At 48.3% G+C, this 24,403-nt stretch overlaps 1 protein-coding gene across 1 annotated transcript in view; it reads right to left on the bottom strand.

Annotated features, from left to right (window-relative positions):
- The window catches only part of LOC137439600 (teneurin-3), a 449,998-nt gene that overhangs the window by 275,174 nt on the left and 150,421 nt on the right, over positions 1–24,403 (bottom strand). The window contains exons 4-5 of the mRNA XM_068135512.2: positions 23,963–24,203; positions 7,511–7,752 (exon numbers count right to left, since the gene is read on the bottom strand). Coding sequence (XP_067991613.2) covers positions 7,511–7,752; positions 23,963–24,203 — 483 coding nt within the window. The remainder of the gene's footprint in view (positions 1–7,510; positions 7,753–23,962; positions 24,204–24,403) is intronic.

The following is a 24,403-nucleotide window of genomic DNA, read 5'->3' as shown; positions in this document are numbered from 1 at the left end:
ACTTGTAGGAATGCATCGTTTCGTGTGTCATCAACCGGTCTACCATACTTAGGTCGCTTGCTTGGCACTGTAAGGAACTGGCGTGGAATCTGCTTCCCAGTTCTGAAGTTTACGCTACATACATTGTGATAGACTGCGTCAGCGGCATGCAAGTCCTGGGCGAATTCTACTCGAGCCTTTACTGTCTCTGCCAAGGCATCATTGCGTTTAACACAGCTCTCTGTAACCTTGCTCTGGAAGTCCGTTGTAAAACCAGGGCATAAGGCCTGTCTTACACTCTTAAACACTTACATTTCTGACATCTTTTGAGAATGTGAACGAAATAACAAATTAAGTGCATTATTTTGTGCCATTTTTATTAGCTTATTTTCGTGCATAACTGTCAAAAAGTGGTTGCTCGAAATGAATGTGTTCCAATGCCTCGTTATTCCTTGACTTTTACTATGTTATTACATGGGTCAAAAGAAGCAAAAATGCCAAGTTTCATTACTATTGCAATTTGTGGTGGGTATATTCGTAAAATGACCGGCCTATTAAGGATAATTCCCAGTATGTAATTGCCTCCTGTGATTTTCCTTTATGTTTTTACATCGACTTGGTCAGCCATGCAAATGATGGGGTCCATTAAACCACACCAACCGACATAATTCCGACAGAGACCCGAACATTTGCTGATCGACAATAAACCCTGCCCCACCAACCAACGAAGGAATTAAAAATTCTACTAGTATAGTATAGCTGGATCCGGATCCGGATATTCACCAAAATTGAATCGATTCTTCCTCGTCACACACACAACCTGTCCAACAAGTTTCGTCCAAATCCATCCATAACCTATTGAGATATTCTGCTATGTATCGTTTTTGGTCCTATCTCCCAATGGTGAAGAATCACTTAAAAATTAAATAATTCTCATATCCGAATCCATATTCAGATCTTCACCAAAATCTAATCGAATCGTGCTTATCAGACCATTGTTTGTCGGCTGAGTTGTGGTGTTTGGGCACTTTGGAGGAGGAAGAAGAAGAAGTCTCTCTGTTCTGGTTTTGGTCGCGGGTGGTCGCATTTTGGCTCGGGTGGCTGGTGAGGAAAGCCGTTGGAGCTTTTGTTGGAACTATTTGTCTCTGGCTTGGCAGCTCCTGTCTCGGGTGGATCGTGAGGGGAACTTTGTGGAATCGTGTTGCGTTTCGGAGGGAGACAAGAGGGAAAGGGGACCGGCCTCACGAATTGCCTCATGTTCGAGGCACAGTGAAGAGGAGCTTTGCGCCATCTTGTGCGGTTCCCGCGCGAGTGGTTTTGGGCCGCCTGTGCTGCCGACGTCATTCGGTGAACTCGCTGAAGAGACCCCTTTGGAGACAGATAAGGCCGGCCGGCTTTAAAACATTTGTCTTTCTTCATCATTCCCCTGTTTGTATTTGTGTCAGCATGGTGGGTCCCTCAAAGTAGCGGATATTTATTTTACCACACCTTTCATTTTTATCGTATTGCATTTACTTTCATGATATCATTATTGTGGCACTTTCATTTGTTGTATTGTTGATTTTCCTTGTCTCGTTTCTGTGTTTGTGAGTTCGAGGAATAAGCCCCATGAGTTCCGTGCAGATAAGCACCCGTTGCCTGTGATCCCGCGTGCGCCAAAAAGTACCGCCAATTTTCAGCTTGACCGACGTGGAGTAAAGCATTGTTCTGCTATCTGCCGCCCGTGACCTTAATCACCAGGCAACACGACAATATTCACCATCATCGTTAACATAATCGTTCATCAGAAAACACTTAATCTTTGGTCCCAATATAACAAAGGTGTCCTGTAATGGTTTAATAAACAGATTAACTTGGTAATGAATGGTTAGAAGCATGTGATGCTGGTAATCAGAGCAATCAATAAACATGTGCGAGGTAAGTATGGATGGCAGAGAATGGGAAAATAAAATGGCATTAAAGTGAAGATGTTAACAGAGGATGTGGTTTTGATGATTTTTACTTACAGAATGGAAGATTTTTCAAGTACAGTATAATGGTCGGTCTTGTGCGTTATTCTGTCTGTTTGTCTGTCTGTCAATCGCTTACAGGTCACAATTTTAAACCGATCTTCACAAAACTTCACAAAATGGTAGAGTTGGTCAGAAGCAGAAGCCTATTGATTTTAAAGTCAAAGGTCAAAGGTCATCTTGAGGTCAAATTTATAAAATTAGCATTTTTCATCTGATTGACCAACTCACGGTTAGATTGACCAACTCAACTTGAAAATTAAACAGCAATTGCACAGTGCCTCACTGAATTGGGAAACCAACTATTTTTATGGTCAAAAGGTCAAAGGTCAACTCAAGGTCAAACTTCTAAAATCATCACTTTTCATCTGAAAAAGCGTCACTTTCATCTGATTGACTTGAAAATTAAACAGCAATTGCACAGTGCCTCACTGAATTGGGAAACCAACTATTTTTATGGTCAAAAGGTCAAAGGTCAACTCAAGGTCAAACTTCTAAAATCATCACTTTTCATCTGAAAAAGCGTCACTTTCATCCGATTGACTTGAAAATTAAACAGCAATTGCATAGTGCCTCACTGAATTGGGAAACCAACGATTTTTGATGTCAAAACGTCAAAGGTCAACTCAAGGTCAAACTTCTAATATCAAGATTTAAGATTGAATACTTTATTACCACATCAACTTGACAGTTGTTAGGAATTTGAGGTACCCTTATTCATGAAAATCATCAATTTTCATCTGAAAAATCATCAAGTTTAATCCCAATTGACCTGAGCTTTGATTGAGATCGTCAATTTAAATCTTAATTAAACGGACAATTTGATGTATCCATGGCAAATCTTTTGGGGGGAGCGGTGGGTTTTGCAAGTATCATGCTCTGCATGACGGTTTCTTGTTTTGACTGTCTGCCTGTTTGTCTGTCAATCGCCTACAGGTCACAATTCTAAACCGATCTTCATGAAACTTTACCAAGTTGTAGAGGTAGTCACAACTGAGAAGACTATTGATTTTGAGGCCAAAGGTCAAATTGAGGTGAAACTTCTAAAATTGTCATTTTACATCTGACAAATCGTCATTTTTCATCTGATTAACTTGAAAATTAAACAGCAATTACATAGTGCATCACTGTATTGGGAAATCAACTATATTTAACATCAAAAGGTCAGCTCAAGGTCAAACTTCTTAAATCATCAATTTTCATCTGAAAAATCATCGATTTTCATCCTATTAACCTGAGAATTAAAGAGCAATTGCATTGTGCCTCACTGAATTGGGAAACCAACCATTTTAAGGTCAAAAGGTCAAAGTCAATTCAAGGTCAAACTTCTAAAATCATCAATTTCCATCTAAAAATCTATTTTTATCCGATTGACCCGAGCTATGATTAAGATTGTCAATTTAAATGTTAATGAAATGGTCAATTTTATGCCTCCATGGCAACGTTTTTTGGGGGGTGTGGGAGTGGATTTTATAAGTATCATGTTCTGCATGACGTCTTTCTTGAACTTGTTTGTTCGTGAGTAGCGGATTTGAAATTTTTGGAGGATTGTTTAGTCTCCAGAGCTTTTACCGTTGCGTTACTCTGCTTCGCAGTGCCAATGCAGCTCATGTTGTGCAGCGCAAGGTGACAATGACTTTGTACTTCATCACTTCATGGCATGATGGTGACAATGCATGAGGGTAATACACGTGCGCGGGTTAACAATGGTACCCAAGGAGCACAGGCCGGGGGCCCTTCATCTTTGGGGGGGGGAGAGGGGGGGGTGGGGGGGGTGCGGGGGGGTCCTCAAACTTTACCCTTATTCACATTTTTGCTAACTGCTGTGGTGGAACTACGTTAGCAACTCTAAGCTAGTGATATTTCCTGGACATATCTTTGTATTTCAGCCATATTTGCATACATCGTACCTGGATGGCCTCTGAGAATGCAATGCATTCGGTAAATGTAATAGTGGAGCATTTCATCGCCATGGATTGTAATAACAGTAATATACTTATTAGCACGGCAAAAGTAGTGAAAGACTGATGGTCAATTCACAAAACAACTTCGCTCTCCCACTTCTTGCGTCTTCCCCAATCTCGCGAGAGTTCCCTCGTTCCTCATTCAGTATTTGGAAGTTGAGATTTCATCATGAATTATTATTGTTTTATTGTGTAATTATTTCCCAGTTTGCTGTCATGAAATTCCGGAGAGGCAGTTTTTAACTATGAATGGATGAGTGTCTCACAAAAGGTAACACCTTCCTCATCCCAAAATCACAAGAAACCCAACTACCTCTCAAATATCATCCAACAACATGTCTACCAACAACATACAAACTTCTCAGGATTTGTCACAGAGATTATGTACCACCAACTGATGTAATCGGTATTTCCATAAATTTGGCTTATATTTTAAATTAGGAAGTTTTTGTCAATCAATACAAGGGGTACATTTACAGATACAGTGCCTAAGGCCCTAGCGTGTCTTAATCCGGCCCTGGTGATACAGGATACATGTTTCTGTCAATATAATCTCCCAATATTACAAAACATAAACATTGAAGGATATAATCTGCTTCTTAAATATCATCAGCAAAAACAGAAGGAAGCATGTTAACAACTGCACACACTGCTTACTTCCTCCATTACAACTTGTGCCATCACATCGATTTCAACGGTGCACCTTAGGCTCACAATTGTTGTTGTTTTGTATGCAGCCTGTGGCTGCTGGTTGCATCATTTTTTTTCTGGAAGCACAGCCATGTTGCTGATACGGTGGCCATGTTACCAGTAATCTAGTATTGGTTATGCTGATCTCGGGAGGATGACAGGCTGAATCACCCCACCTGGTGTTATTTCAACAACGCGACACGGGCTCAAACTCAAGATCGTAAGATCTTAAGCCAGCCACCTGAACCGTTAAGCTAACATCAGGCTTTGATTCATGATGAATGATATATTTAGGGTGCAACGATTGTTTTAAGTTCATACCATCATGGTAAATTAAAAGGAAATGGTTGTTACATGCAACATGTAATACATAAAATGAAATCCAAAAATCACATCAGCAATGTGAATGATGTTTATACACTAATTCCAACATGGCTTCCACAAATAAAAACAAGAAAAAGAGCAATCAGAGATGGCAAACCCTCGCCAGGATCTATTTTCAGTGGTTTTTAAGGATTTTGTGTTAAAACAAATATGGCAGCCGAACCACGTGACCGATGACGTCATCATTCTTTATTTTCTCCACTAATGTATTCCTAGATTATGCTCAAGAAATTTCATTTTGATCGGATGACTTTTTGTACTTGTCAAATTATGACGTCATAATGGAGGAACCTATGACATCATCATTAACATATTTTATTCCCCATGGAGAGTTCTTTACAATGAGCCATGTCTTAATTTTTCCATTCAGCGCTTTCGGAGATATAGAGGTGCAAAGTTTTTCTGTTTTTCCAAGATGGCGGCCGAACCACGTGACCGATGACGTCATAATTTTTTTTTCCCCTCCACCAATTTATGCCGACATGACGCTCAAGAAATTTCATCTTGATCGGATGAAGTTTTGTACTTGTCGAATTATGACATCATAATGGAGGAACCTATGACATCATTATTAACATATTTTATTCCACATGGACAGTACTTTACAATGAGCCGTCTTAATTTTTCTATTCAGCGCTTTCGCAGATATAGAGGTGCAAAGTTTTTCGGTTTTTCCAAGATGGCGGCCGAACCACGTGACCTATGACGTCATAATTATCATTAAAAAATTATGCAGGTGGAGATGCACCTTTGGCGAAAATCTCCTGTCAATCGGACCAACGGTTGCAGAGAAAATCATATTTATTCTGTGCGGACAAACAGATAGACAGACAAACAGACAAACAAACGGACTCAAATGCAATACCCTCTCCTCAGGTGAGGGTAACAACCACTCCCCTCCCCCGCCTCCATCCGCAAATAAATAAATAATAAAGAAATACATTGTGAAAAACAAAAAGAGGAGTCAGGGAGGATTATAATCAACTTGTATTCCAGATATTTTGTCTTTCTCAATACAAGAGAAGATGTCAGTGAGTCACGAGTTCCATTAAAAGCTTCGCGTGTTCAGGCCGTTTCATAATTTTCATGGATAAACTAAAATGAATTACTAGGCATGTTCCAAGTTTGTTGGAAGTTACATAATAGGAAATGATTCATGAATGCAAATGTGCTCGAGGTAACAGGAAAACCCTTTTTGGATAAAATCGTGTTCAGACAGTAGTTTTATTTTAACAAGTACAAAAAGTTTTAATTAAAACAAAAGCCGCGTCGATGTTACACAATGCCTAGATGCAGCTGTGCCTATAACGTCGATGTTATAGGCACAGGACATTCCTATTGATTCGATTACTTGATGTTATTTTTGTGCAAAGTGAAAATATATCTCGGCAATTTCCCGTGTGTGGCGACGAATTTTTAATATATCTCGGCATTTTCCCGTCTGTTATTTCAGGCGGTGTATGACTGACCATGCCGCGATTTAAAAAATATATATCTCGGCAATTTCCCGTGTGTGGCGACACGTGAACGAAGCTATGCTCCTCTCTCCACATTATTGTGACGACGTATAAATTAAATATTTCATCGTGACGATTGTCATCAAATGGACGAATTTTTAATATATCTCGGCATTTTCCCGTCTGTTATTTCGGGCGGTGTATGACTGACCATGCCGCGATTTAAACAAAATATATATATCTCGGCATTTTCCCGTCTCTTATTTCGAGCGGTGTATGACTGATCATGCCGCGATTTAAAAAAAAAAAATCTCAATGGACTTGAAGTTACAGGCCTTTGAGAATTCATTTCGTTCTATAAAGGGCAACTTTCATCGGATTTTCTTCCAGTTTTTTTTCAACCGAGTCTAAAACTATGTTAGCGACTGTGAAAAATGAAATGATATATCGAATTTGATTTGAAATAAAACTGTGTGAGAGAGGAAGACACCACGGGCCTACAAAACAGGCCTCAAAGCTATGCGAGTTAATAAAATGGTGGATATTTGTTTATATGAAGGCTCTCCCAGAATGGGTGGAGCTATGGTTCCCAGAATGGGTGGAGCTTTGAGGTTTTGTCTTCTCTGCAAGAACAAGAAGAACAAGAAGAAGAACAACAACAACAACAACAACAACAGCAGAGGGCACTCTATGAGCAGCGTCTGCGACGCGGCTAAAAAGAATATTGTAAATGGACAAGTGTTTTTGGCCTCTGGGGAATTCTTCAAGCAGTATTTATTAATCAGATTTCCCTAATTAATATGGATATCATTGAGGTAACTCATAAGTGGAAAGTTATAAGCATCAGAGTTTGAAAGCTCAAGTTTTAAAATTCAGGACAATGACTAATTTCGTTTTTCAACTGATTAAATAACCTGGAGCTGATAAGTCTCAATTAACAGTTTTTACTCCAGATTTGTTGCACTTTGAGAATCTCATTCTCCATCATGGGATGAAACCCAATATTACCAATAGCATGATGCCTCACCGACAAAGTATGCAAGAAGCACAGCGAGGAGCGCAGCAAGTGCACCCGAACAAACAGCCGCACACTTCCAGGTACAAGGTCGACCGGTCTTCTGAAAGCTGAAGACACCTCGGCTGAATGAAGGGCGGGCGAGTGGTCGAGGCAGTGGTGCGTACACGGTGCTTGAGGTCAGTGGATATGCAGGTGCAGCGGAGCTAAGTAGTGGTGAGGCCCCAGTGCCAGATTTGATAAGGAAATGTCGACTGAAATGGTTCAAAGTGAAGACAAGATAGGAAAAAAAGGTCAATATATACAGTATACACATACATGCACATATATATTTATATAAGGTTACAAAATTTTACTCTACTTTTCCTGGATTAGTTTGAGGTTTGAGGTGAAGGTGGGAGTGCATGAGGGGGCGGTACGAAGTCCACTACTATTTCTAGCTGTGATGGAGGTGCTGGCTCAGAACGTAAAGGAGGGTTTACCGTGGGAGTTGTTGTATGCAGATGATCTGGTGTTGATTGCGGAGACTATGGATGGACTGAAGGAGAAGATGAACAAGTGGAAGGAATGTATGGAGACAAAAGGTCTGAAGGTGAATATCGGAAAGACGAAGGTGATGGCAAGTGGTAAAGCATGTGGTGAGGTGGAAAGAACTGGGAAGTGGCCCTGTGCTGTGTGGAGGAAGGGTGTCAGAGTGAACTCCATTCAATGTACAATGTGCGCTGAGTGAGTTTATCAAAAATGTAGTTGTCTGAGAGGGTCATTAACCAGTGTGGCAGCTACATTCAAGTGTAAGGTGTGCACAGAGGGAGCTGCAGATGGAGGAAATGTTGAGTTGGATCTTGGAGACGGCGTGAAGCTGGAAGGTGTGAAAACATTTTGTTACCAAGGAGACATGCTGAATGGAGAAGGTGGATCAGACTCGGCAACGGTTGCTCGAGTGACATGTGCATGGAAGAAGTTTCGGGAACTGAGTGGCGTGCTGATGAGGAGGGGAATGTCGTTGAAGGTGAAGGGAAAGGTGTATGCTACATGTGTGAGAAGTGTTATGATTTTTGGGAGAAAGACATGGGTAATGAACGTAGAGCAGCAACGAAGGCTGGAAAGGGTGGAAATGCGAATGGTTCTTTGGATGTGTGGAGTATCGTTGAGTGAGAGGAAGACAAATGATGAATTGCGAAAGATGATGGGAATAGAGCCTGTGATAGATGCTATGAAGAGAAACAGGTTGAGATGGTTTGGTCATGTGTTGAGGAAGGATGAAAGTGACTGTGTGAGAAGAGTGATGGAAATGAATGTAGAAGGAAGTGGAGGATGGGGAAGTCCGAGAAAGACCTGGCTAAAGGTGATGGAAGAAGAAATGTGGGCTAGGGGGTTAACAAGGGGAGATGTAGAAAATCGGGCAAAATGGAGAAGATTGTCATGGGGCCCACAAGGCTAACCCCCGCTTTAGCAGGGAAAATGGCCTTAAAATGCCTGGTGTTGTGTTTTTGTTGTTTTTTCCTGGATTATCGAGGTTAAACCCCCCCCCCCCCCCTAACAGGCCCAGCCCCAAGTCCTCAACCCCTCCTTAAACACTCCAAGTTATCAAGCCCCACTCCAAAGTCCTCAACCTCCTTCTCCCAACCTGAAGGCTTTAATCCCCCTCATTTCCTCCACAGTCCAAGCCCTCAACCTCCCCCTTCCAACTCTGTTACATCTTTGCTCTCCCCACCTCTTCTGAACCTCAACTCTCTGTCCTCCCCCAACACCCTCATAAAAGTGAAAGCACATCCTTACATCAATCACATATTCTTACATCAGATGGATAGACGAACACACAGACAATACAAACTTACATTGTACAGACTATACACAAGGCCATTCAAACAACAAACAGACATATATATATATATATATATATATATATATATATATATATATATATATATATATATATATATATATATATATATACAGTATATATATATATATATATATATATATATATATATATATATATATATATATATATACAAAAACAGACAAAGGTGAAATGGATAGATACATAGATTGACAGACACACAGACAGTACAAAATTACATTATACAGACAATACACAAGGCCATTCCTACAACAGACAGACATAATATATAGATAGATAGACAAACAGAAAAAGGTGAAATAGATACATAGATAGGCAGACACACAAGAGGGGTGAAAATATATCACCCTGGAAGATCCTGTGATGTGCATATGTGCTGTGGTTATGACGTTTACCCTGTTCAGACGCAATCATGCAACTTGTATTTATACATACATACTTACATACATACATACACACACACAAACATACATACATACATACATACAAACATACATACATACATACATACATACACATACACACATACATACATACATACACACATACATACACACATACATACAAACACACATACATACATACATACATACAAACACACATACATACATACACACATACATACATACACACATACATACAAACACACATGTACACATACATACAAACACATACATACATACATACTGTTATGTCAGTGGGTAGGGCATATATAGATTTAGGTAGATCTGTATAGGTATCATGCTCCGGTTGTCGTGTGAAGCTAGAACCATCTCGATGTAAATAAGTAGAGGACCTGTCTAGACCGGATGTCGGATAAGTTGGGTATGTGTCCCCGCCATGAGGGGGCGGGGCTTGTTAACGAGCATAGGGATTATGCTAATTCCATTGTGTGTCGTTCCCTCTGTGAACATCCCGGTGTCCCTTATGGCAATACATCCCATAGACATTAGCTAGGCCCAATAGCGCACCACATTAATTAATTCCCCCACCGCCATAAGGACTGACCGGAAAGACAAGCAGGAAGCAGCCGCGTACAACGGCGCCATGGCAAGCAGACATCGTGCAAGGCAGGCAATAGCCACGCCCAGAAGGACTCTTGATTGACAAGGGGGAGGGGCGAGCAACACCTAGAGCACCGATTGGAGAGTAAAGAAGGACTTGTGATTGGCCACCGACCAATGGCATGGGAGCAGGGCGCCAAGCGCTCGGCCAATGAGAGGCGACCAATGCGATCGGAAGATTCGAGAAGAGAGCCGACGTCAGAAGACGATCAGCAAAACGACTCACTGACGGACATTTTCTCTCTTCGCCTCTACCTGTCTTTGCCTCCGCTTAGCTCTTCCCTTTGCCCTTCTCGCTTTGGCTTCGTTCCTGCCCGGACCTCCCTTCTGCCTTTGCCTTTCGTTCCCGGTTGGACCTTTCCTTTGCGAACCGCGAATTGCCTGCATTACGATGGACGTTGGAGCGACGTTGGAGCGCCGATGATCCTCTTGCCCGGCGTTCACACACGGGACCTCGCGGGTGATCGCGCAGGGCGCGAGGCTTGCCGGCACCGGCGTACGTGGGCCTGACGGAGAGCGAACACCACGGAGCCTGGACGATTCCTGATGGACGCTACATCCAGGGACAGATAAGCTCGCATCCACAAACAACGTTTCTTTTATTTATCCTTACCATTGTCTTGTATTTGAAGTGAGGTGTGGGGATGTCCCAATTTAAGACATTTATCTTTTGTCGCGTTTCATTGTTCTCGGTTCCGTTTAATAAATATTTAGTTTTGAACAATAAATTCCGTGTTCGTTCGTGAGTTACTTTTTGCAAGTGAAGACATCGTCAGACCGTGAAGGCAAGCGGCATTCTCCCCCAAACGCCCCTTCTCGGGTATGATCCGCCATTGAATAGATTGTCGCCTCGTTAAGCTCGATTCCACCCGTGGACGCTCTGTCTTAACTGAGAGCCGTCCACACGACAATACATACATACATACATACATACATACATACATACATACATACATACATACATACATACATACTGTCACGCAACTCCGATTAACACCAGTGTTGCGGATGCCGATTATGAAGGCTTTGACTCCCGAGGCGGAAGCTCAATAGCGGATTCCAAAATCAACACCTAAAACCCTTAAGCGCGTGGAATGGAGGGGAACGGCGAGAGCCCCGCAGCCTTATCTATTAAAATCAAACACCCGGTAAACTGCGTTCAGATATATGTACAAAAATAATATAAGGGTTTATTCAGGAAAAGGGCAAGGACAGGAAAAAGCACACGCCGGTAATAAATATCCTAATCGGTATCCCGCACACCAGACCTCAAATACAAAACGGGGGAATATGAATTAACAAAAAGAAACACGTCTTCTATGTCAAGTGTACGCGGAGCTCGGCCTTATCTTGTCTTTGTCGTCTTGGTGGCTGCCGTCCAACACCGCTCCTTCCGGCCCGATCGCACACCACGAGGTCCCTCGCTCCAAGTCCCACAAGGCCTCGCTCCAAGCGCCACGCGTCCCACGCAGGCTAGCGGCTCCACACGAGGTTGCCTCGGACCAAAGTCCTGCCGCGTCTCAAACCACTTGCTCAAAACGGACTCGGGCTCTGCACTTGAACTGTGAACTGCGCACTGCTTGGGCTACCTGCGCTCAACTCGAACTCCTGATCCAACTGCCAGCAAAGGCGTCCGATGCTCACTCAGCTCGTGCTGAACTCAGGGTCTCAACTCAACTCGGGTGCACACGAACTCTTGACTCAGACCTCACTCAAGGTGCTGAACTCTCTACTGCTGAAAATGGCGTCCGGCCCTCGGTAATATCTCTGCCGATGACGTCAGCATTGGCGCACTCCTCAGCCAATCAGAGCCTCCCCCGGCTCGCCGGCTTGTCCAGGGGCACGCCCACTGCCCCTCCTGTCCCCGACTCCGTGGTCACAGCACGTGCTATGCGAGGTGGGTAGGCCTCTCATAGGTGTAAATGGTGGCGGCCAATTGTGGCGGTGTTCCAGCCTGATTTCTTTCTACGTCATGTCAGGGGGGAGGGCGTCATTTAGTGTTGTACTAAAGGTCCTAACTAATGTTTAAGTGGTGTGCAGTGCCAAAATGGACAAAGGTTTGACTACCAGGTGAGACATACAAGGGCTCTACCGATTATTTCCTTACACTAACTATCACCCGAATCTCCTGGTAGATTCACAATTATACACCTTAACCGACAAAACGCCTAAACATGGACTTATTACAGGAAGTGTTCTTTATCGCGACATCTCGAAGCATGTTACCTACTCAGATCTACTCTGCTCAACATTTTGCTCTACAAAATTCGTAACAATACATACATACACACATACATACATACATACATACACACATACATACATACATACACACATACATACATACATACATACAGTACATGCATATAATTGCATTTGGGGATATTATAAAACGAATCCATATGAAGCTCTCCAACTGAAGTTTAAATGAAACACTTGCAGCTCGATGCCTCCACTAACTTTTGGCAAGAGTGAAGCATCTTGATCCACATCGTCCCCCAAAACGGAATGTTGTGTTGGGTTTAAATCAGATAACCAATGAATAAACTTACTAAGGGATGATTAAACGGTTCCCTTTTTGCAAATTGCAAAGCATCAGTCCTTGTAATACTTATAACAACGTCATCACCAACAACGGAAACAGAAATTAATAACATAATCAAAAGAACACATCGACTGTACTACCCAAGTTAATGCAATAACAAAGAAGACATATAATACACACATACATACATACACACAAAGAAGAAGAGCAAGTCTAGTGCAAATGGGAAAGGGGGGGGGGGGGGTGGTGAGAGAAAGGAGGGGAGGAAATTGGGGATGGGGTGTACATAGATGGGGGCGATAGGGAATGGGTTTTGGGACATTTAATGTGTGGAGGAGGCGTGAGGAGGGATTGACAGAGGAGGTTGGAGGGGGCGTGAGGGGAGATTGGCAGAGGAGGTTGGAGGGAAGGGGGAGGGAGATTGGCAGAGGAGGTTTGAGGGGGAATGAGGGGAGATTGGCAGAGGAGGTTGGAGGGGCATGAGCGGAGATTGGCAGAGTAGGTTGGAGGGGGAGTGAGGAGGATTGGCTGAGGAGATTGGAGGGGACGTTTGGGGAGATTGGCAGATGAGGTTGGAGGGAAGGAGAGGAGATTGGCAGAGGAGGTTGGAGGGCGAATGAGGAGTGATTGGCAGAGGAGGTTGGAGGGGGATTGAGGGGTGATTGGCAGATGAGGTTGGAGGAGGAATGAGGAGAGATTGGCAGAGGAGGTGGGAGGGGCATGAGAGATTGGCAGAGGAAAGTTGGAGGGAAGGAGGGGAGATTGGCAGAGGTTGGAGGGAAGGGGAAGGGGAGATTGGCAGAGGCGGTTGGAGGGGGAATGAGGGGTATTGGCAGATGTTGGAGAGGGGGGGCTGGGTCTGTACAACAGTTTGGAATGGCGGAGGGGGGGGGGGGGTATTTGTGGTATTGAATCGGTAGATGTCTGTCCAATTACAAGGCTCATAACATGCAAAACCCAGACAGACAACAAATCCCCATAATGCATTATAAATGCGATCGTCTCCCTTTGAGCAATCTGTCTCTTTTGTCTTCCTGTCTGTGCATCCCTGTTGTATTTATGCCTGAGTGGTCCATAAGTTTGTGGTGAAGGAACTGCGCTCCAACGCGAGTCGAAAGAATTGACGCGACCAAAGACGGAATTCGTCCGAGTTGCTTTATTGACACAAAACAGCTCAGGTATTCTCTCAAGCCCGTTTATCGGGCAGCAATATATATACACATTTATGTCGGGAAGTTTGTCCGGCAAAAGCTATACCGGGCATGCCCGGGTGTCAAGGGCGAGCCTTGGAAAGGCGAGTCTGGACCTGCCCGGGCGTGTTTGGCTGCGGCCTGGCAAGTCGAGGCTGGGCGTGCCCGGGCGCTCTGGACGAGCATTGGAAAGGCGAGAGCGGGCATGCCCGGACGCTCTGGGCGAGCCCTGGAAAGGCGATAGCGGGCATGCCCAGACGCTCTGGGCGAGCCCTGAAAAGGCGATAGCGGGCATGCCCGGACGCTCTGGGCGAGCCCTGGAAAGGCGAGAGCGGGCATACCCGGGAAAGACGAGACCGGGCGTGCCCGGGAGGTTCGGGCGTGCCCGGGAACAGTGAGTCCGGGCATGCCCGGGAGAGGCGCGTCTGGCCGTGTTCTGGCCGGTGCAAGGCGATTGTGTGCATCCAGCGGTAACCGCTACACACGCCCCTCCAGAATCGACCTGCACCGGCAGGGTCAATTTAAGGGGGGTCCGGATGACCCGGCCGAAGCGACCCCTGGAGGGTCGTGGGGAGGGGTCCGACGTGGTGGTGGGTGGTCGAGCGGGGGGAACTGTGGACGGGGGGCGGCCTCGCCGCGGAGGAAGGGCCAACCGTGGTGGTCGGTCGACGTCCATGTGCGCCGGTTTGAGGCGGTCCACAGAAATCCGGTCCGGCCGGCCGCCGAAGTCGACGATGAAAGACTTGTCGCCCCGTCGCAGGACCCGGAAGGGCCCGTCGTACGGCGGCCGGAGTGGCCCCCGGTGCGCGTCATGACGCACAAAGACGTACTCCGCTGTGCGAAGCGCCGGGGGGACGTAGGACTGGGGGCCACCGTGGCGGGACGTCGGCACGGGGGCAAATCGTCGGGCGGCCTCCTGGAGGTCCGAGCGCTGGCGAGCAGCGGACCAGGGACTGGTAGCGTCGGGCACGAATTCGCCCGGGACGCGGAGCGGCTGGCCGTAGACGAGCTCGGCGGCGGACGCCTGGAGGTCTTCCTTGGGGGCCGTGCGAAGGCCCAAAAGGACCCACGGCAGCCGGTCGGCCCAACCGTCGTCCTGAAGGCCGGCCATGAGTGCGGCCTTCATGGAGCGGTGAAACCGCTCGCACAACCCGTTGGCTTGGGGGCGGTAGGCCGTGGTGCGGTGCAGCGTGACCCCCAACGAACGGGCGACCGCGCCCCAAAGCTCAGACGTGAACTGTGGGCCGCGGTCGGACGAGATGTCCGCTGGTGCGCCGAAGCGCGCGACCCAGGTGGCGATGAACGCCTGCGCCATGTCGGCGGTGGTGGGGGAGGCGAGGGGCACGGCCTCCGGCCACCTGGTGGTCCTGTCCACCATGGTGAGCAGGTGGGTGAACCCCCGCGAGGGGGGCAGGGGACCCACCAGGTCCACGTGGACGTGGTCGAAACGCCGTTCAGGCACGGCGAAAGGTGCCAGCGGGGCCTGGGTGTGGCGGTGGACCTTGACCCGCTGGCAGGCCGTGCAGGCGTTGGCCCAGTCGCGGACGTTTCGTCGAAGGCCGTGCCAGACGAAACGCGCCGACACCAGCTTCTGAGAAGCTTTCCGGCCCGGGTGAGAAAGGCCGTGGATGGAGGCGAAGATGCGGCGCTGCCAGGAAACGGGCACGATGGGGCGAGGCTGGCCCTGGGAGACGTCGCAGAGCAGGACGGTGCCCGCGAAGGGAATGTCGGCCAGGCGGAGGCCCGTGTCCGCCGCACGGAGTGCCTGCACCGAGGCGTCGGTGGTCTGGTCGGCCGCCATGAGCGCGAAGTCCACGCCGAGGTGGACCGCGTTCGCGCTGGCCCGAGAAAGACAGTCGGCCACGGCGTTGTCTTTGCCGGCGACGTGCCGGATGTCCGTGGTGAACTCCGACACGGCGGAGAGGTGGCGCTGCTGGCGGGCCGACCACGGCTCCGTGACCTTAGCCATTGCGTAGACCAATGGCTTGTGGTCGACGAAAGCCGTGAACGGGCGGCCCTCCAGGAGGTGTCGGAAATGGCGAACGGCCAGGAATAGCCCGAGCAGCTCGCGGTCGAACGTGCTGTAGTTTAACTCGTTCGGCCGGAGTTGGCGGCTGAAAAAAGCGAGTGGCTGCCAAACCCCGTCCACCCATTGCTCATGGACGGCGCCCACCGCGTAGTTGGAGGCGTCCGTAGTGAGGGCGATGGGCGCGTTGAGCACCGGGTGAGCCAGCAGCGTTGCGTCGGCGAGGGCCCGTTTGGCGCTGGCGAAGGCCGCGTCCATGGCCGCGGACCAAACAATGTCATGCTTGGCCGGCTTGCCCCGGAGGGCCTCGTAAAGGGGCCGCATGAGCTGAGCAGCGCGGGGCACGAATCGGTGATAAAAATTCACCATGCCGAGGAACTCTTGGAGGGCCTTGATGGAACGGGGACGCGGGAACGTGGTGATGGCCTCGACCTTGGTCGGCAGCGGCACGGCCCCGGTCTTGGTGATGCGGTGGCCCAAAAAGTCAACGGTCGTCGCGCCGAAGTGGCATTTGACCGGGTTGACAATTAAGCCGTGCTCGCTGAGGCGACCGAACAGTGTTCGGAGGTGGAGGAGGTGCTCGGCGCGGGACGTGCTGGCGACGAGGATATCGTCCAGATAGACGAAAAGAAACGGCAGGTCGCGCAGCACGCCGTCCATCAAGCGCTGGAACGCCTGGGCCGCGTTCTTGAGGCCAAACGGCATCCGCAAAAATTCGAACAGGCCGAACGGCGTGATGACGGCCGTCTTCGGGACGTCGGCCGCCCGGACAGGTACCTGGTGGTAGCCCCGTATCAGGTCAATTTTCGAAAAGATGACCCGTCCCGCCAAACGGGCGGAAAAGTCCTGAATATGCGGGATCGGGTACCTGTCGGGGGTGGTAGCGTCGTTGAGACGGCGGTAGTCGCCACACGGGCGCCATCCACCCCCCGGCTTTGGCACGATGTGCAGTGGCGAGGCCCACGCGCTATCGGAGCGCCGCACGATGCCGAGGTGCTCCAACGCGTCGAACTCGGCCTTCGCCACGGCGAGCTTGGCCGGGTCGAGGCGGCGGGCCCTGGCGTAGACCGGCGGGCCCGTAGTGGGTATGTGGTGCTCGATCCCATGCCGCACCGCGACGGCCGAAAACGTCGGCCGCGTGAGGGCCGGGAATTCCGCGAGCAGGCGAGCGAACTCGTTCGCTGCCGGGAGGGCGCACGCCAGTTCGGTCGGCGCGGAGCTGCTCATCGTGCACGCCAGGGAGCTGAAGGTCTCGGCATTGACAAGGCGACGACGTTTGACGTCGACCAGCAGCCCGTGCGCGCAGAGGAAGTCGGCGCCCAGCAAAGCCATGGGGACGCAGGCGGTCACAAAAGTCCATTGAAAACGCTGGCTGCCGAAGCAGAAGGTGACGACGCGTGGGCCGAAAGTGCGTATGGCCGAGCCATTAGCAGCGACCAAAGAGGGGCCGCAAACGGCGTCCCGCCTGTCCTGCTCGGAGGCGGGTATGACGCTCAATTGGGCGCCGGTGTGACACAGGAAACGCCGCCCAGACGCTTTGTCCCGAATAAACAGCAAGTTGCCCGAGTGGCCGGCGCTCATGGCTGGGAAGGAACGCCGGCCCGGCCGTTTCCTGACCTGCCGAAAGTGCACGGGGGCCGGCACGTCCGAGCCTTGTGTCCGAACCTGGCGTGGTAATAACACCACGCCCGGTCAGGTGGAGGCCCCGGCCGTCGTGTCGGAAGCGGGCGGTGCGGCGTGGCGGCCGCCAGTTGCACCGGCAGTTCGGCCTCCAACCGCGCAGGGCGCTCGGGCGTCGTGGGCGTCGCCTCGGACGGCGGCGGGCTCCAGGTAACCGCGCCGATGTGCTGGCCCGCCGAGGAGATCTTATCGGCTTCCCTGGCGAGGGCGCGGGAATCCGTGATCAACGTGCCAGCCAGGGCGAGGCGTACCGGGTGAGGCAGCTGGCGAAGGAACAGCTCGCGGAACAGAAAATCCGGAGAGTGCTCACCGAGCAACGAGAGCATATAGTCCATGCGCTCGGACGGGCGCGTGTCGCCGAGCTCAGGCAGAGTGAGCAGGCGCCGTGCGCGTGCTGCCGGTGAGAGGGCGAAAGCGTCGAGGAGGAGCGTCTTCAGCGCGTCGTATTTGTCAGCAGCCGGCGGGTGCTCGAGGAGGCTCAAGGCGCGGGCCACGGTGGCGGAACCGAGCGCCGCCACAACATGGTGGAAGCGGGTGTCGTCCACGGTGATGCCTCGCAGGGCGAACTGAGAGTCCGCCTGAGCGAACCAAACAGCCGCGTGAGCCTCCCAGAAGGTAGGCAGTTTAAGACTCACTGCCGTGTCCATGTCGGTAGGTCACCAATGAAGGAACTGTGCTCCAACGCGAGTCGAAAGAATTGACGCGACCAAAGACGGAATTCGTCCGAGTTGCTTTATTGACACAAAACAGCTCAGGTATTCTCTCAAGCCCGTTTATCGGGCAGCAATATATATACACATTTATGTCGGGAAGTTTGCCCGGCAAAAGCTATACCGGGCATGCCCGGGTGTCAAGGGCGAGCCTTGGAAAGGCGAGTCTGGACCTGCCCGGGCGTGTTTGGCTGCGGCCTCGCAAGTCGAGGCTGGGCGTGCCCGGGCGCTCTGGACGAGCATTGGAAAGGCGAGAGCGGGCATGCCCGGACGCTCTGGGCGAGCCCTGGAAAGGCGATAGCGGGCATGCCCGGACGCTCTGGGCGAGCCCTGAAAAGGCGATAGCGGGCATGCCCGGACGCTCTGGGCGAGCCCTGGAAAGGCGAGAGCGGGCATACCCGGGAAAGACGAGACCGGGCGTGCCCGGGAGGTTCGGGCGTGCCCGGGAACAGTGAGTCCGGGCATGCCCGGGAGAGGCGCGTCTGGCCGTGTTCTGGCCGGTGCAAGGCGATTGTGTGCATCCAGCGGTAACCGCTACAGTGGCACAATAACAGCCTCGTCACATTTCCCCGGTATGCCTCAACTCAACACCAGCCTGCTGCCCCGGTTTGACGACGCAGACAAAATGCTGACAACACGCCATAAGAGAATAAGCTTGCCCGAATTTTAATGCATGTTTGATAATGATGGACATTTCTGTGCTAAACAAACCTCCTTCTCGTCTCTCCTACGTATTCAGTCCCACAAGCACATGGCACCAGGTAGACCATACCGACCCTGTTATTCTGGGGCACCTCGTCTCCGACTCTGTTTTTTGACTAATCGTGTACACAGGTCAAAGGTTCACCCTCAAACCCGTCGTCCTCAACACCCTCCTGATTTGTCCAGACACTTCTGATAACACGGAAGTAACACACAGACACCACGTGGTTGTCCCTGCATGCTGTCCCTCTTCTTTGATGCTGCTAACACAGATTTAATGCTCTGGAATAACTTGTCCGCACAATCATGAGCGATCAGTACTAGTTGCAGTCGCCTCACCCTTCTCCTCTTGCCATTTATTGTCGATGGTAGGTCACGTGCTCTTTTTATGACTATTTTACTACAGCTCATTTCAGCTCCTTTGGGTGGCATTACCCAAAGTCGAGATAATGGTCAGTGTGTGTGTGGCGTTTCTATACACCGTGGTGCTTAAAGTTCCATCAAGGCCCATTGTCACAATTTTGTCCAGAAAAGGGAGGGAAGCAGCCTGCTCCTCCATGCTGACGAATTTAATATTTCAGCAGGGAATATTTCAGCAATTGCTTCCTGGATCATGCTGACAGCATCACTGGAGCAAATGACGACATGTATCATCGACACAACAATACCTAACGTGCGGAAGTGTCAATATCTCACAAGAATCGGCACCTTTTTCCAACCTCACCACCATAGCCGACACTTGTAAGCACACTGTAAGCTTGTAAGCACATGGCAGGGCCAAACGTCTGCTATAAATTATAATGCAGACCCTGTATACAAAATATAGTTCAGATCATATATATTATTATATTACCACGATACCCATTGTCAAAGGACTGGCCAACTTTATACTGCTGGAAGGAAATGACAAAACATTCAGCATAACTGCAACAAAGAGACTGCTCTGGCAACACCATTACTCTAAATTATATAGAGTATGGTATGGTATGGCACACACACAGTAACACACACACAGTAACACACACACACATAGTAACACACACACACATAGTAACACACACACACATAGTAACACACACATAAATAGTAACACACACATACATAGTAACACACACACACATAGTAACACAAACACACACATAGTAACACAAACACACACATAGTATCACACACATACATAGTAACACACGCACACATAGTAACACACACAGTAACACATACACAGTAACACACACACAGTAACACACACATACATAGTAACACACACATAGTATCACACACATACATAGTAACACACACAGTAACACATACACAGTAACACACACACAGTAACACACACACATAGTAACACACACACACACACATAGTAACACACACACACACACACACACACACACACACAGTAACAGTGTTTGAAGCCTTACCGATGGAAAGTCACTCCTGCCTTTGTTCATCCACGTTCGTCACGATTTGTGCACCAGTCGGCAGCACACGACGGCATTTTGCCTTAAACTACAGTAACACACACACAAACACACACACACACACACACACACACACACACACACATAGTAACACACACACACATAGTAACACACAAACACAGTAATACACACTCTCACACACACACACGTAACACACACATACATAGTAACACACACACACAGTAACACACACACACACAGTAACACACAAACACAGTAATACACACTCTCACACACACACGTAACACACACATACATAGTAACACACACACACACATACATAGTAACACACACACACACAGTAACACATACACACAAACACAAAGTAACACACAGTAACACATACACACACAGTATCACATACACACAAACACATAGTAACACACACACACATAGTAACACACAAACACAGTAATACACACACACACACATACATAGTAACACACACAGTAACACACATACACACACACAGTAACACACATACATAGTAACACAAACATACACACACACACACACACACACACACACACACACACACACACACACACACACACACACACACACACACAAAGTAAACCACACACACACAGTAACACACACACCGGCACCGATATCGTCTATGGAATAGCGAGATGCATCTATCTATCACCGGCACTGATCTGGAAAAGCGATTTTGCGTATATCTATCACCAGCACCAATCTCGTATAGTGAGATGCGTCTTACCTGACAAAGTTAAATTTAAAAAAACTAACACCAGAACGAGAATTCCAGCCGCGCTTAAATAAATGCATATACGGTATACAATTAGTTATAAAATCGCAAGATATGGTAAATTTTATCAGATTAGACTCCAGATTTCGACATTATTTACTCTACAGCATCAAATCCTAATAACTGAATCCAGATTTTGATGATATGCTTCAATTATGTAATGATAATGGAGCGTGTTTCCAAGGCAAGGCATGTTTGAATAGGCCGAAACAAAATGGCGGCTTAAGAACCCAGAGTGGTGCAGTTGGCTGATCAAGATGGCGGGCCGCCATATTGGTAAACCACCACATCGAGTTTTTTTTTCTTATGAGCACCTCGTTGATCATCTTCAAAAAGGGTGTTATAACTTATAACACACCCAAACACCAAGTTGTCATCACTGCAATCTGTTGGAGGTTCAGGTGTATGCATGCAACGTTTGGGGCTGCTAGGTTTCATGGTTTTGGAGTTATGGAGGAGACAGACGGATAGATGGACGGACGGACACTGCCTTTTGTTATTATGGATATATATATATATATATATATATATATATATATATAATCAACGACATAACAGCGTGACGAGCACTGTCCCGATCTCCTGTGGACCGAAGTTCTAGACCAAAGCGTCACCTCCGACCCGGAGGCTTCAGCCCAGCCACTCTGTCAACAGACAGAGATTTATTCATTGGTCCCCATTGGCTAAACATCAAGCAGAGCCGCCAATCCAGATTTCGGGCTTATTGACTGTTTTAGGGCCCCAGTCAAGGCCTGCCTTTTTTGCTTGTGAAAAAAGGTAAAAAGTCAAACATTCGAACAGCCTCGGACGTGCACCTTGACCCCATGGCCAAGGCACAACGTCAACAAGGCTGTCCCCATAACAATACACATGCGCCTCAACCCCGAGGGGGAAGCACATGGTCATTCAAACACATGCATCATACCCCCGAAGGGCCACAATGCATGGTCATACAATTGGGACCACTCCTCTTAATAGGAGTAAGACCTCTTAATCCACCAGCAGGGCATTACTCCTGCCAGGTCCGATTTGCATGCAGGTCTACCGACTGTTTTAGGGCCCTAGTCAGGGCCTGCCTTTTTTGCTTGTGAAAAAAGGTAAAAAGTCAAACATTCGAACAGCCTCGGACGTGCACCTTGACCCCATGGCCAAGGCACAACGTCAACAAGGCTGTCCCCATAACAATACACATGTGCCTCAACCCCGAGGGGGAAGCACATGGTCATTCAAACACATGCATCATGCCCCCGAAGGGCCACAATGCATGGTCATACAATTGGGACCACTCCTCTTAATAGGAGTAAGACCCCTTAATCCACCAGCAGGGCATTACTCCTGCCAGGTCCGATTTGCATGCAGGTCTACCGACCGTTTTAGGGCCCCAGTCAAGGCCTGCCTTTTTTGCTTGTGAAAAAAGGTAAAAAGTCAAACATTCGAACAGCCTCGGACGTGCACCTTGACCCCATGGCCAAGGCACAACGTCAACAAGGCTGTCCCCATAACAATACACATGCGCCTCAACCCCGAGGGGGAAGCACATGGTCATTCAAACACATGCATCATGCCCCCGAAGGGCCACAATGCACGGTCATACAATTGGGACCACTCCTCTTAATAGGAGTAAGACCCCTTAATCCACCAGCAGGGCATTACTCCTGCCAGGTCCGATTTGCATGCAGGTCTACCGCTGTTTTGGGGCCACAGCTAAGGCCTGCCTTTTTTGCTTGTGAAAAAAGGTAAAAAGTCAAACATTTGAACAGCCTCGGACGTGCACCTTGACCCCATGGTCAAGGCACAACGTCAACAAGGCTGTCCCAATAACAATACACATGCGCCTCAACCCCAAGGGGGAAGCGCGTGGTCATTCAAACACATGCATCATGCCCCCGAGGGGCCACAATGCATGGTCATTCAATTGGGACCACTCCTCTCAATAGGAGTAAGACCCCTTAATCCACTGACAGGGCATTACTCCTGTCAGGTACGATTTGCACCATCGTCAGGATGGCATACTGCAAAAAATCTAACCAATGAGGACCAAAATCGTCTATTAAGATGATCAAGGCACCTCCTAGCTTTAATGGTGAGCACCAGCCACGAATTATGTCTCACACGGTAAATACCGCATAACCCGCAAGGAACCAACAGCCTGTCTGCCACACAGACCATCGTTCCCGCCAGTGCAAACCAAAACCAGGGGGTGCGGTGCGATCGGCGGGGATAATAATCAACGACATAACAGCGTGACGATATATATGCAGTACAGTATATATATACTTGCATCATATATGTTAAGTGCAAGTTGCCTGATTGTGTCTGATTGAAAGTAAAATAATCCAGGGAAAGTAGATTTAAAGAAAAGCCATGGAGAGGGAAAGAAAAATATGGATGCAAAGATGCAGAAGCCAGGAGAAATAATAAAGGCACCGTGTTTCCAGAGGGATGCTGGCATTATATGCCCAGGAGTCTTGAGGCTGGCCAGACTCATGGCGAGTAGGAGGAGCAGGCGGTCTTCCAGGACTGCCATGATGACGGTCAAGAGGTCCGTTGTCCACCCCGGTTGCCTCCAGGGAAGTCAGAGAATGGCCAAGTTGTTGAGTCGTTGGACCAGTTGTGGGGAAACCATGGGCTGCACCCCGAAATAAAGGAGGCTGTCCACTGGGGTAATCTGAAAAAAATCGAAGGAAGGAATATAGGTGTTGCAAAAAAGAAAGAAAGGAAGTTGAAATAGAAAATCTGATACGATGTAACTTGAAGTTAGAAGCTCGCCCCTCTTTAACGACTCATCCCATGAGACTATCGGGAAGGTTACAGATGAGAAAAGGTTTAAAAAAGGCAAGGTGGGGAACATCCTCCATTTTGGAATTT

Source organism: Myxine glutinosa, chromosome 14 (assembly GCF_964187855.1).
Source record: "Myxine glutinosa chromosome 14, kmMyxGlut1.1, whole genome shotgun sequence".
Lineage (NCBI taxonomy): Eukaryota > Metazoa > Chordata > Myxini > Myxiniformes > Myxinidae > Myxine > Myxine glutinosa.
The sequence above is the reverse complement of the archived record's forward strand: the minus strand, read 5'-3'. Positions and strand labels throughout refer to the sequence as shown.